The sequence below is a fragment of the Carcharodon carcharias genome, chromosome 14, assembly GCF_017639515.1.
Source record: "Carcharodon carcharias isolate sCarCar2 chromosome 14, sCarCar2.pri, whole genome shotgun sequence".
Classification (NCBI taxonomy): Eukaryota; Metazoa; Chordata; class Chondrichthyes; order Lamniformes; family Lamnidae; genus Carcharodon; species Carcharodon carcharias.
Window position 1 is genome coordinate 104,458,138 of NC_054480.1, and position 13,023 is coordinate 104,471,160.

Sequence of the window (13,023 nt, forward strand, 5' to 3'; positions counted from 1 at the left end):
TTATAGTCACCAGGCAGTTTTGTTTGAAAGACATGACCACACCTCCAAAGCTTTTCCTACAAACACTCTGCAGTAAAATAGTCCCATTTTCTTTGGTTCACTGCAGCCTCTTGGTAATCTTCTCAAATGAAACAGTACATTTCAACTCCTCACTCCTTCACTGAATTTAGGCACAAGCAAATACTCCTTGCCAAATCCAAAGAGGAACAAATTTCCTGTCGTCCTCAAGCTTTATCACGACTCCATCTTGGGTAATCGAAGCCTCTGTACAGTTCAATTTTCTTGCTCCTTTCCCCTTTGGACTTCAAGGTTTTTCTTTTATTTTCCCTTCATAATTTTTTCTCTTGCTCTTTGGAATTTCAATTGTTTCATTTGTAATTGAAGTCTAGCTAAGTCTACTTGAGTGCTATTGGGGTCATCTGTTTCCTCCGAGGTTTGAATGCTGAGCCAATACTTGAACAATCTTTTAACCCTTTACTTTCAGGTGTCCCCACCAACCCCCTTCCCCCCAGCACCTAATTTCTCTGCCATAGCCTTCAAATTAACCTCCATTAACTGTTGCAAGGTGCTAATAGATTGGGGTTTTTGGAAAGAGAAGGCCTGAGCAATAGAAGCAGCCAAGTTGACTTTTCACTAAACACAGTGAAAGTAAATGTGAAACCTTGTTTGTTTACACTCTGGAAAATTCCAGTACACACATTTTGCAGCCTCTGTTTGATCCTGCAAGAGCACCGATTTGTTCCAATCCCCGTCGAGACCAATAACTAAGAAATGAATTTCCTAGTGACCGATGGAAAGAACCAAAGGGCTAGATTCCATATTTTAAGACTTCTACTGTTTAAATAAAAACAAAAATCAACATAGATCAAAACACAGGCAACTAATGCACCAAACTAAAGAAAAAGTACTTTCACATTAACTAAGCATATCCTTAGCATGTCTTACAAACCCTTTCATTGCACACCACACTTGCAGATATGGAGCATTACACAAACCATCCCACAGTCACTTGCAGCTCTCCAGCAGGTTCACTTCTCTCCACCATGCCAGGTTTAAACTTCCAGTGTCCTTCAACAAATGTTCCACTCCCCGTTTGAGTTTTCTGGATGTGATTATCACCAGCAAGGCACACCTTGGCGATTCCTCGTTCCTTAAGTCTTCAAGAGTCCTGGCTGTTCTGCTCCTTATTTACAGAACACAAACTCTCGCAAGCATCCTTTACAAAGAACAGTTCACCTGCTTCCCCACAGCAGCAGCTTATTTGTCCTTGCATCTCAAACAGCAGCTGTACTTTTTCTGTGCAGTGAAAAGGTGCCCGACACTTCATTGGGTTTCTGTTCAAGTTTCTCTCCCATGATTACCAGAGCACATGGAAAAGTCTCTGAGCTCAGGTCTCTGTCACAACTTCTTCATTCTGTAAGGTTCAGCACTCATGACAGGTTGAGGGGTTTTTAATCACTCCAAGCGCATCCTGCATATACCTTTAGTTATAGAAAGAGTTGAACTGTGGCATACATCAGGGTGTCACTAAACCGAAAACAGTGCTGTCAAAACCTCTGTTGTAGTCACTCCTCACATATTCTATGAACAGCAGACTTACAATGTTAGGCCGCTCTTCTGGGTGGGTATATAGTTCCAGATTTGAGACCATAGCTTTAAACCAAATCAATTTCAAATGGGAAGGTAACAATACAATTGCCACTGATTTTCAAACACTTCATTCCCTGATCTAGGAAATAGCCAAGTTAAAAATAAATAGCTGTGTCTTGTATGAATAATAAAGCTTTCACATTGATTATCATCTTATTAATCCAGGATACCTCAGGTCATGGACTTTACTTCTAACCTGTTCTTGGGTATCTGTAGGTGTCAGCTTTCCTCTCTTCCAGTGCAGGGGAGGGCACATGAATAATCTCTACCTCAGACTCATCCACTTCCTCGTACAAAAGATAATAAGTCTTTGCACCATCTGGACCTGCAAGCAAGGCAAAAATGTTTTTGTACAAGTCAAGATTATGCCAAACTTTGCTAGCCTTGGTCAGCTGCAGTACTGTGTTCCGATCGAAAGAAAGGGAGAACTTGCATTTACATAATGCCTTTCACAACTTCAGGATGTCACAAAGCATTTTACAGCCAATAAAGTACAGTCACTGATGTAATTCAAGAAATACCAACTTATAGTCATTTGGTAGTATAGGGCTTGTGTATTGTTGAAAAAAAGGGAGACATTTGGTCAAAGCTTTTTGTCTTGCATTCATCAGGACAATTCACGAGAATACAATATAAGGAAAAATAACAAATTTATACTGTGTGAGAAGAGCATGCTGACTGATTGGCAGAGGCGCTGCCATGGAGAATGGCAGTTAATTGCCAAGTATTCTTTGAAATTTAAACCAGGCAGCTTAACTCTGATTGGCAAGACATAGCCCTGAGGAATGAACCAGCGAATAGCTGTCACTTATTTTGTTTACGTGAAACAGGTGCAACGTGTGTACATGTTCTGTCTGTGAAGAACAGGGCCCCGTACATTAATTTATGTAGCTTCCAGTACACGTAAATGTGCCACAATGCGAGCCTGACTGAATCCTAAATTGGTTGACAATGTAATTCTTAGCACACAGAGGATCATTTAGCAAATATTGTCCAATCGCGGAATCACATCTAGTGTTGGACACTGCTTTGAGTTTTCCAAGCATGGGCTGGTTGGGTACAGCCTGTACCTTGCCTGTCGTGACAACGGAAGGGACATGCTGTTTGATGCAATCCGCCAGTCTTTGGGGCGTATGGCCCACATACCTAGCAACACGCTGACACTTAAAATCATATACATTACTCATTTTTGGAGTAGACAGAACATCTTTCCGACTTGATGGCAGCATCCTGTTAGTGGCGAATAACACTTGTGCTACTCCTGCATAGTAGCAGCATGAAATAGTTAGCTCCACCTGTTGCTCAAATTTTTGAAATACCTTGCCATTCCAGGGTAATCTGAGGTAGACTGGACACTTTTCAGGGCCGAAAGTAATGGCCTTCGACCCATTCATGAGTTTGCACAGTATATAGTGCAAAATGATCTGATCAGGGTAGCCATTAGCCTGTAGGATGCTTTTGATGCACCCCATTTCAGCATCAAGCTTGCAAGGTGAGCATATGGCTCAGGCCTTATTTACGAGGTTACCGATGAGGTCAATCTTATAGTGCGTGGAACTGTAAGAAGCCCAACACATATATAGTGAAGGCAGGCTTGTGGTAGACCTTGGTAGAGAACCCCCTGGCAGATTTCTCAACTAGTACATCAAGAAAAGGGAGCTCATCTGACTCCTCCATTTCAAAGGTGAATTTGCGTGCAGGATGAAGCCCGTTAAGACATGCAAGGAAATTATGACACGCAGTTGGGGATTTAAATATAGCAAACGCACATCTACATATTGGAAATATGCATTGGGCAGGAGTTTAGGCTTCATTCCATCAAAGACATGTTTCTCATGGAAGCCAACAAAGATGTTAGTAAGAGCTGGGCCTAGAGGGAATCCTCTAGGATGCCTATTTCTAATTTACGCAGAGCATGCTCCTATAAACAGCAGAGAGATAACGACCAGGTAATTTGTCTTAGTGATGTTGGTTGAGGGGTAAATATTGACCCCTACAGGCCTGCTTCTTCAATTATGGCATCGGAACTTTTAAGTCCACCTGAAAAAACAGACAGTACGATGGTATAACATGTCATCTCAGTGTTAGATGGGGATAAGAAAACAGAATTATTGAAAGGAGTATAGAATGGAGCTGTGAGACTGAATCACGAGGTCTGAGTTGTGAGAAAAGGATGTCTACTCCAGGAGTTTACTGTCAAGAAATGTGGATAATGGGGGACTTGAGAGAGATATCTCATATGGAGAAGCTGGATCCATTACGGTCCTCATCAGATGAAGAATTCAAGGACTAGCAGGCAACTTAAAAAATAAATTTGGCAGCATTTCTTAACAGGGTTATTTAACTGTGGAACACATTACCACTGGAGCAAGGGTGAGAAAGAGACTGTGCAAAATTATGTAAAGAAAAAAAGACTTGCATTTATCTAGTGCTTTTTATGACCACCTGATGTCTCAAAGCATTTAATAGCCAATGAAGTACTTTGAAAGCATAGTCACTGTTGTAATGTAGGAAACAGCAGACAAGTTGCGCACAACGAACAATGTGATAAGGGCCACATAATATGATGTCAATGATCAAGGGATAAATATTGGCCAGGGCACCATCGATAATTCTCCTGCTCTTCAAAATAGTGCAATGGGACCTTTTTAAACAAAGGTAATAGGGAATTAGTGACTCTGATGACATCAAGAAAGCCCTCGGGGCTCACCAAGTACAATAATTGCAGATCGTCGTGGCAGCCCCGTGGGGTTCGGGAGAGCAGTGGGATATTGAGGCTGGGGCATGATGGGGGAGTAGTCAGGGGAGGGTAGACAAAGGGGCCGGGAGGGTAGTCAGGGACGGGGATGGTTTGGTCAGGTGCAGCCAGTACATTAATCACCCAGGAGTTAGAAGTGGTTTTAATTCTAACTTTTCCTGGGTAACTATTCCTGTAAGACATTTGTAACGATCCAAAATCTGCACCCCAGTGCAGGATAATTGCCCATTAACTATAAGCATTAAAACAAGGCTGGCTATCCAGAACATCTGTAGTTACATTAAGGGCCTTTTCTCCACCATTAGATCAGAAGCAGGATGTTAATTGATGATTGCACTGCTCAGTTCCCCTGATAGCAGAGCAGTTCATGCCTACATTCAGCTAGACATGGACAGCACCCAAGCTTGGACTTATAAATGGCAAGGAACAGGCTATGACGATTTCTAATGAGTGTGTCTAACGACCTCCACTCTGACATTCAATGACATTGCCATCCTCAAATCTCTCCATTAACATGCTGGTCAACAGTGAACAGAAACCTAACTGGACCAATCACATAAATAAATTAGGTGCAAGGAGGTTAGTAGCATACATTCCCAACTCTCCAAAGCCTGTCCATCACCTACAAAAGCATGATGAAATACACTCTACCTACCCAGATAAGTGCAGCTTCAAAAAAAGTGAAATGTCATGCAGCCAACTTGATTGACACCCATTTACCGCATTAAACATTACCATACTAAACATTCACTCCACGCCCCCAAGCAGCACAAGATGGCTATAGTGTGTATCATCTACAAGATACACTGCAGTAACTTGCCAAGGCTTCTTCCACAGCAACCCCACCCCACACACCCCAACCCTATCTACCAACACAGACAAGGCAGTAAGCTCATGGAAACACCATTACCTCCAAGAAACATATCACAATGACTTGTAAATAAACCACCATTCCTCCATTGTTGGAGGGTAAAAATCTTGGAACATTACCTAACAGCACTACAGGAGCACCTTCACCACACTGAATCCAGCGGCTCACCACCATCTTCACAAGGCCAATTTGGGCTGGGCAATAAATGCTGACTATGCCAGCAACATTTGCATCTCGTGAATGAATACTCTTTAAAAGACTGCATTTCTTGTAGTTTAGTAGCCCAGTGAGGAAGGAGGCAGTCCTGGGTTTAGTTCTCTCAAATAAAATACAGCAAGAGGATTATGTTGGAGCAGGAAAACATCCCACTGGTTTAGACTAGATTCAAAATCAGGTGAATCAATGTGCTAATGTGAAGGTAGTGTAACTTTGAATTGGTATACTGACTGAATTGGAGCACAGATTGGAGCTAGGCAAGCAGTTTGAATGAAACACTACACTGTTCAAGAGCAAAGCTGTTAGGAGACCTCCAGTTACAAATGTGAAGCTAAGAAACTAATAAGAACTTACTCCCTGTGGAGCTTAACCTTTCACTGATTGCATGAACAGAGTACTGCAGCCAAGATCATACCTTCCGTTCCTGTAGGACACCACCAGTAACCGGTAAACCTATCAAACTCTTCCTGTATTACAAAAGTTGCTACTCCTGCAGATTTAGGATCTTCTACTACATTAGGCAAACCTGAAAAAGAGAACATCCTGGTTACATTACATTCTTCTGTGCAATTTAATATTGTCAAGCTCATGCAATTTGGAGACATGGATTAATGGATTAACCTTAAAATAAAGTGGAGAATGGACAAACAAAATGGAGTTGAGAGGTCAGGTGACCTTTTTCATTCCTGCCAATATACACGGAACTACACATGGCTCTTGAGCTACTCTTAATATCTGGAAGAATCATTAAAATGCAAACGAACTTCCAAGACATTTTGGAGGACAATAGACAGAACACTTTGGTCACATGGCCGAAACTAGGTTTTCAGATAAGGGCATTTAATAAGGTACATTTTTAGAGCAGCAAGGGAGAGAAAGATCCAGAGCAGTGAAGGAACAGGACCCTGCCTAAGAACCATCAGCATAGAGAATTCAGATTGGCCTTTACCTATCTAGTTGAAGAACCGAACCAGGTATTTGCTACAGGGGTTCGATAGCGCCTCAATTGGAGTGGATCAAGAGAAACCAGCTATTGCAAGCAATAAAGCACAGAAACATTTGTCTCAAACTACCAAACTCTATTTTTCAGTGGATTGCAAAAGGGACTACAGGTCTGCGACGCTTTAAGAGTTCATCTCAGAAAAAGCTAGTGTGACAGAGAACTGTGAAATTTTAAAACCTAGGTGCATGTGACATTTTTTTGTAATCATAATATTTTCTTGCTCCATAAATATTATATGGAACAGAATCCAAAACTTATATGCAATAGATTTAATTTGACTCGAGGCCCTCCAGGCAGCTCAGACAGTAACTGCACTTATTTTGTTGTCGACCCAATAAACCAAACTTAATCCCTGGTTGATTTGGCTTCAAGTTAGAATAAGTAGGTACATCACTAACTGAGCTGAGTTAGAAAGTACTGGGGTTGTGTTCCATATTATGACTTGATCAAGTTTAGTTTGATATTCAAATGCTGTTCTGAGAGTGGGTGTGGCTGCAAATTCATTTAACATTTGAATGTTACACATTTACCTTTCTTTTTAAAAAACCTGTCATTTTTTTCTCTCTGACAGTTACATCACTCATGGGGTTAAAACAGTTTTTTTCTTTTAAAACATGTCTATCTGTCTTTGGCCAGTCGAGAGGTGGGAAAAAGGGAATTATCCATACCAATTCTCCCCTGTCCATAACAATATAAAACAACATTAAGGCAAATGTACAATATGTTTCTTGGTCGCTATCCTACATCAATGTTTGCCGCGTCTTAACCATAGACAGATAAACTGGATCAAAGCCAGGTTAAGAGCCATGACAATTCAAAATCAAAATTAATTACCTGAAGCACTTGAGAAGACTAATTTTAAGGCACTAAGTCTAAATATTATATGGAACAGAATCTAAAACTTATATGCAATAGACTTAATTTGACTCAAGGCCCTCCAGGCAGCTCAGACAGTAACTGCACTTATTTTGTTGTCGACCCAATAGACCAGACTTAATTCCTGGTTGATTTGGCTTCAAGTTAGAATAAGTAGGTACATCACTAACTGAGCTGAGTTAGAAAGTACTGGGGTTGTGTTCCATGTCATGACTTGATCAAGTTCAGTTTGATGTTCAAATGCTATTAAGTGCTGAGTGATAAATTGTCTGAGGTGCTACCCTTTCCTTGCATTTTTGGGGACATAATTAAAGAACTCCATTTGAAAGGCATAAAAGGTGTCTTCAAGTTTCTTGGTTAAAGTGTCTCCCTCAACTAATGCCATTAGCAAATCAACTGGCCATTTATCCGTGTGGAATACTGCTGGTGCAGAATGGCTACATAACAGCAGGCAGAGCCATTAAACTAATTCATGTCCAAAGAGCTTTGATATCAGAGGTGTACATAAATAGGGAACTCTGGAGAAACTTCTTTACCCAGAGATAGTTAGGATGTGGAACTCACTACAGGTAATTGAAAAAACTAGCACAGATGAATTTAGGGGTAAGCTGAGGGTTAGATGAAGTAGAGTGGGAGGAGGATCATGTGGAATAGAAACATCAGCAGGGACCTATTGGGCTAAATGGCCTCTTTCTCTGCTGTAAATAATATGTAATAATATCTTAGCTGCAACTGCAGCGGTGATCTTATAATGGCCTTCAAATGCATTAAATAGGTAGGGCTCCTGCTCTTGACCTCGTAAATTATTATTAATGAGGATAGGATCAGCAAATTAATAGTAATTCTCACCCCCAAGACTACAAACATGCAGACAAGGTACATTATGAAAGGTGTCCTCTTTAATGTATTTTGGTTTTTACCCACAGAACTCTACCTTTGAGCAGGAAGGAGAAGAAAACTTGGGGCAAAAAATTCTCTTTTTTCATAATTCCACCTAGCAACTGCCCTAAAAAATAGTTTGAATCTGGTTTCAATATAAATACAATTATTTGTATAAAATAGCTCCATTAGAATGTTAGCTCTATTTTCTGCTAGCATTTGGTTTAAAGTTAAATCAGTTCCTGCAGAAACTGCTTTGCTATGTTGATGGGGTGAACTGTACTGCTCCTGGGATCAAAGAGGGCCTTACAAAACCATTTCTCGAGGCCAATCTACAACATTAATATACTATAGCAGACTTTTACCATCCAATACTAAATTACCTTACCTTTATGGCAAAATGTTAATCGCTTCTCCTCGCCAGATCCAATGTTTGATATCCACAAGTCATTGTTATTTACAAATGAGATGAAGGATGGGTCTCCAGGACATATCTTAGGATCCATCCGAGGGCCTGAACAATTTGTCTTAATCTCTACTGGCTTCATTGGCGATATCTGTAAAAGAGCAGATATCTAGCTAGTAAAGAAAATGGAACAAATTGCATTCATTATGACTGAGAAAAATGGCGTTGGCCACAGATCAAGTGTGGTTAATACAAATCTAATCGTAACTTTAATTAGTAAGATACACAAGACTAAGAAATATTTAAGGTTCCCACTTGGGTCCATTCCACTTTGTTAGAGATACTACATCTCCTAAGATTGCATCTTTGTTTCACCCAATATTCTCCTCTCTCAGCTTAATCAAATGTTATTCTTCATGGTTGAACCTGTACATTTAGTGTTGCCAGCATATTCAGCTCCATCCCCTGAAAAGGGACTGCTGGATAGCAAAGAGAAGCTGTTATTACTTCTAAACCCAGAAGTTTAGAACGTGTCGTAGCATCCCCATTGCTGCACTGGTTCAGAACAGTTAAGAACTGGAATCATTTTTGATTAAGTTTCAGTATCAAAACTAAATACTTTTTCCCCATCCTAGGCAGCAGAAAAGATGATCTTAGTTTTGAGATAATTATTGAATTGAGCTATTATCGATCACGCTCCCAACTGTCCTTAGGAGAGCTCTTTTTCAACACAAAGGTTCACCAGAGAGCCTGAGAACTCTGGTTAGCTGGGAATAAAGCCCAAACTCAAAGCACAATATTCAGCCAGAGTGGTACTCTGCACTCGCTCATGGCAATTAGCCGCAAACTCATTTGGATGTGTTAAGAGGCTATCAGATAATAACCTTTTAAGACTAATCTTTTGCATCCCAAATCCCACTTAACTGTTAAAATGTCAACATTAAAGTTCAAGTACTCTTGGATTTCTTGACTAAATTATAATTGCACATGTTCCCAAGTTCATCTTCGTTCCTAAACCAAAGGATTTTTTGTTTTTTTTCCAAAATCGAGTTTCTAACTTGTTCCTAAATCAAGCTGTTCAGGTCCCCATTAACAAATTGAGTCAAATATCTTTTAAGTGCAGTTAATCACTGCAAGGCTGCAAATAATGCAAGCAGTGTACGCAGTCCTAATAGAAGTAGCTGGAAACAGCAAGAAATCTGATCAAGACATACAAGGGCCTGACGACCACATCAACTTTGTACTTACATTAAACCCATTTGTCCCTCCATCCTTGCAATAGAAAAGACTATTGCTAGCTTGGAAGAGAAAAAGTCCACTATCCCTGTGATAGTCATATGAGGTAATTCCAAATGTCCCAAGGCGCTTTCTCTCACGCAGGAGCTCCTCTTCCCGCGAGTACATCCCATGGTGTGGAGTCGCCTATAAAGATAACCACAAGAACAAAACAATAATCATGAGCAATTATTAACAGAACTCTTGGATGTTATGCAAAAACATCCCAAAAATTCTCACCTGGGGCACTGTAGTCTCCTTTATCAGTATGCACATGCTCAAAACTAATTGCACGAATTAAAACCATGAACAGGGTGCAAGGAGTGGATTGGGTGATTTGGGAAGCTGTCAACATTTTACTTCCAGAACTAGAATAAGGTAGCAGAGTGGTTGTGTTACTGGACTAGCAAGCTAGAGGTTGAGTTCAAATTCCACCACAAGTTGTGAAACTGAATTCAATGGACCTGGTATCAAACGAGCATCAAAGCTATCTGACTAATGTTAAAGTTCAGCTGATTCGTTAATAACCTTGAGAACTGTAACTCCAGTACCACACTTCTCAATTGAATTTTAATTTGTTCTGTAGTGGGCTAGCACAACTGGTAGGTAACCCAGTAATCTGAGGAAATGAGAAGGAGCAATAAATGTCATTTTGCCAGAGAACAAAAAATCCTAGGCAGTAAACATATCTAAAGATCATGTTTTAGTGTCACATTTTATGCAGAAGTTAGAAAGTGTACCAATAACCAGAAACCAGCTTAAGTAAATATTTGATCAGTCTCTTTGTCTGGCTGCTGGTATAAAACAGGATATTAGTCAGCTCAGACAGCGATGCCCTTAATGGCTCATTCAAGAACTGCATTGGAGAGGGCCTGCAGCAGGTTTCCTACCCCTCAACCACAAAATGATGTTCAAAACAGGAGCTCCTAAAGGGAAATAAAGCTCCTGAAAAACAAGAGGCAGAAGTATGTTTTGTGATTAGTGCCTCTTAGGAAGGTGAAATGCACTAAAGGCTTAGGGGGTATCATGAATTAACAGTGGAAATGCCAATAAAGCTACTTCTTTGTACACAGCAACCCAAACCCCTCAGTGGAATTCTTAAAAAATGAAGTTGGCAATTTATAAATAACATCTTTAAATGTCAAAAGCCAATGTTCTCCGCTATTTTATTACATTGGTTTCTCCCACCCTACTCAACTGGCCTCCTGCCAACATAATAGGGTTCAAGATACAACTCACTTGCAGAAAATACCAAGTCACAAAGCAACATCAACTCTCACTCAATACATTAATTAACATTTATTACTGGGAGATTTATTACCTTGCAATAAAACGATTTTTAAAATCTAATGACAAAAAAGCAATTCTGCAACACCTGAATGATAAGGTATTGCAAATCAGCATTATTCAAAATTTTAACTTATCAGAGTCAATGCTGTCTTCATCAATTTAAGGAAAAGAAAGCAATATTTTAACATAGCTTCAGCATTGACACTTCAGTAACTTATATAGTAACATTGCAGCTTTGGTGAATCACAGAATAGTGGATAATGCTGACTGGTTAAGGAACCAGATTGAGATTTTTCATTACAAACTAGTGACATTTAACAGGTTTAAGGTACAATGTTTGTGGGAAGTGGTAGGATATAATATTGACCATATCTGGCAATGAGAAGCTAAAATTTTCCTTGACTATATTGATCTTGGTCATTTTTAACACCTGAACCATTTTGACAAGTGATTTGAATATGGCTCTTTGCATTTTTACATTTGCAAATTGCGCACAATGCTCTTAGATTAATACAAAGTGAAAAGGTTGAATTCACAGAGCAAGCGTATTTTTACAGAGTTAGATAGGGAAAAAAGAACAAATGCAGTAAATACAACAAAAATCCATTTAAACTAAGAGGTCATCAGTGGCTTAGTGCAATCCCTTTGTCAGCACTCTAGGTGCTGGTGGGCCTGCTGTGTATTTCAAATAGTCTGTGTTCATGGATATTTTTACATTCCTGTCAACTCTTCACTACATTAAAAACTCCAAATCAAAAACATGGTGTCACATTGTAGCACTGGAGTGCTTTAAAAGCTGAAGTGATGTTAGATCAAGTTACAGGTCACATTGCACAGGTGATGCCCTAAGTGCCTAAAAAAACCAGATGTCACTCACACTTCACATGCTTTCAGTTCAATAAAATGAAGGTAGTTACAGGATCTGCTTGTGCCATTAGGTCCCAGCCCATTAAAAATATACCGCACCTTTAGCGCAGATCAGAGCAACACTGGGAGCCCCCCCTACCCCAAGGTAGTGATTAAAAACATAGTTGGAAGACAAATTATTTTAAATTACAGATCATAATTCAAGTTAAAAACTAAAAGAGAAAATGTGTAAAACTGGATAATCTCGGCCAACAGGTAGCTCAGGGCTGGGACATTATTTCCAGTAGTAATTTACTCAACTTGCTGGATGTAAATTATATCCAGAAACTACTTAGGACAAGTTTTTTTTTGTCTCATTCTCCAAAGATAGTGGGGTGCTGACTGTCCATTTTTGTAAACTTGTTTTTCTCTCCAAAATCTTATTATTGGTGGTTTTCATTCCTGCATGTTTGTTGCTGATTGGTACATGTCATATCCAGCTGTGATTGGCTGCTATTTCAAATACAAAATTTGAGCTAATCAATTTCTTTAATGAAGTAACAGCAATGTAGCCCACATAAACACCCAATGCTTGAGCCTTGAATGTATAAGTAGTGCACTGCACATATTGCTCAAACGTGCAAAATGGTTGAGCAAGGTTAAAATAATGCTATCGTTGTATGGAATTAAGTGTTTGGCCCACTGCTCCACCTTTACCCATTTGTTCAAGGGAAAGGGTTGAGCATAGGCCTTGGAAGTATTGTGAAGAGAGAGTAGTGATAGACTTTAAGAAAACATACAGGCTGATAAAATTGCTGGAGACACGACAAATGAAATTAATGTAGAGAAGTACAAGTAGGAAGAACAACGATAGGCAACATAAAATAAAGGATACAATCTATAGTGGGTACAAGGGCAGGAGGTGTATGTACACAAATCATTGAAAGTGGCAG

The 13,023-nt window shown here is 39.8% G+C and overlaps 1 protein-coding gene across 8 annotated transcripts in view; it reads right to left on the reverse strand.

Annotated features, from left to right (window-relative positions):
- The window catches only part of dpp9 (dipeptidyl-peptidase 9), a 95,325-nt gene that overhangs the window by 37,871 nt on the left and 44,431 nt on the right, over positions 1–13,023 (reverse strand). For all 8 annotated transcript variants that reach the window (XM_041204603.1, XM_041204605.1, XM_041204604.1 and 5 more), the window contains 4 exons: positions 9,908–10,081; positions 8,642–8,810; positions 5,911–6,021; positions 1,847–1,975 (listed from right to left, as the gene is read on the reverse strand). In XM_041204603.1, coding sequence (XP_041060537.1) covers positions 1,847–1,975; positions 5,911–6,021; positions 8,642–8,810; positions 9,908–10,081 — 583 coding nt within the window. The remainder of the gene's footprint in view (positions 1–1,846; positions 1,976–5,910; positions 6,022–8,641; positions 8,811–9,907; positions 10,082–13,023) is intronic.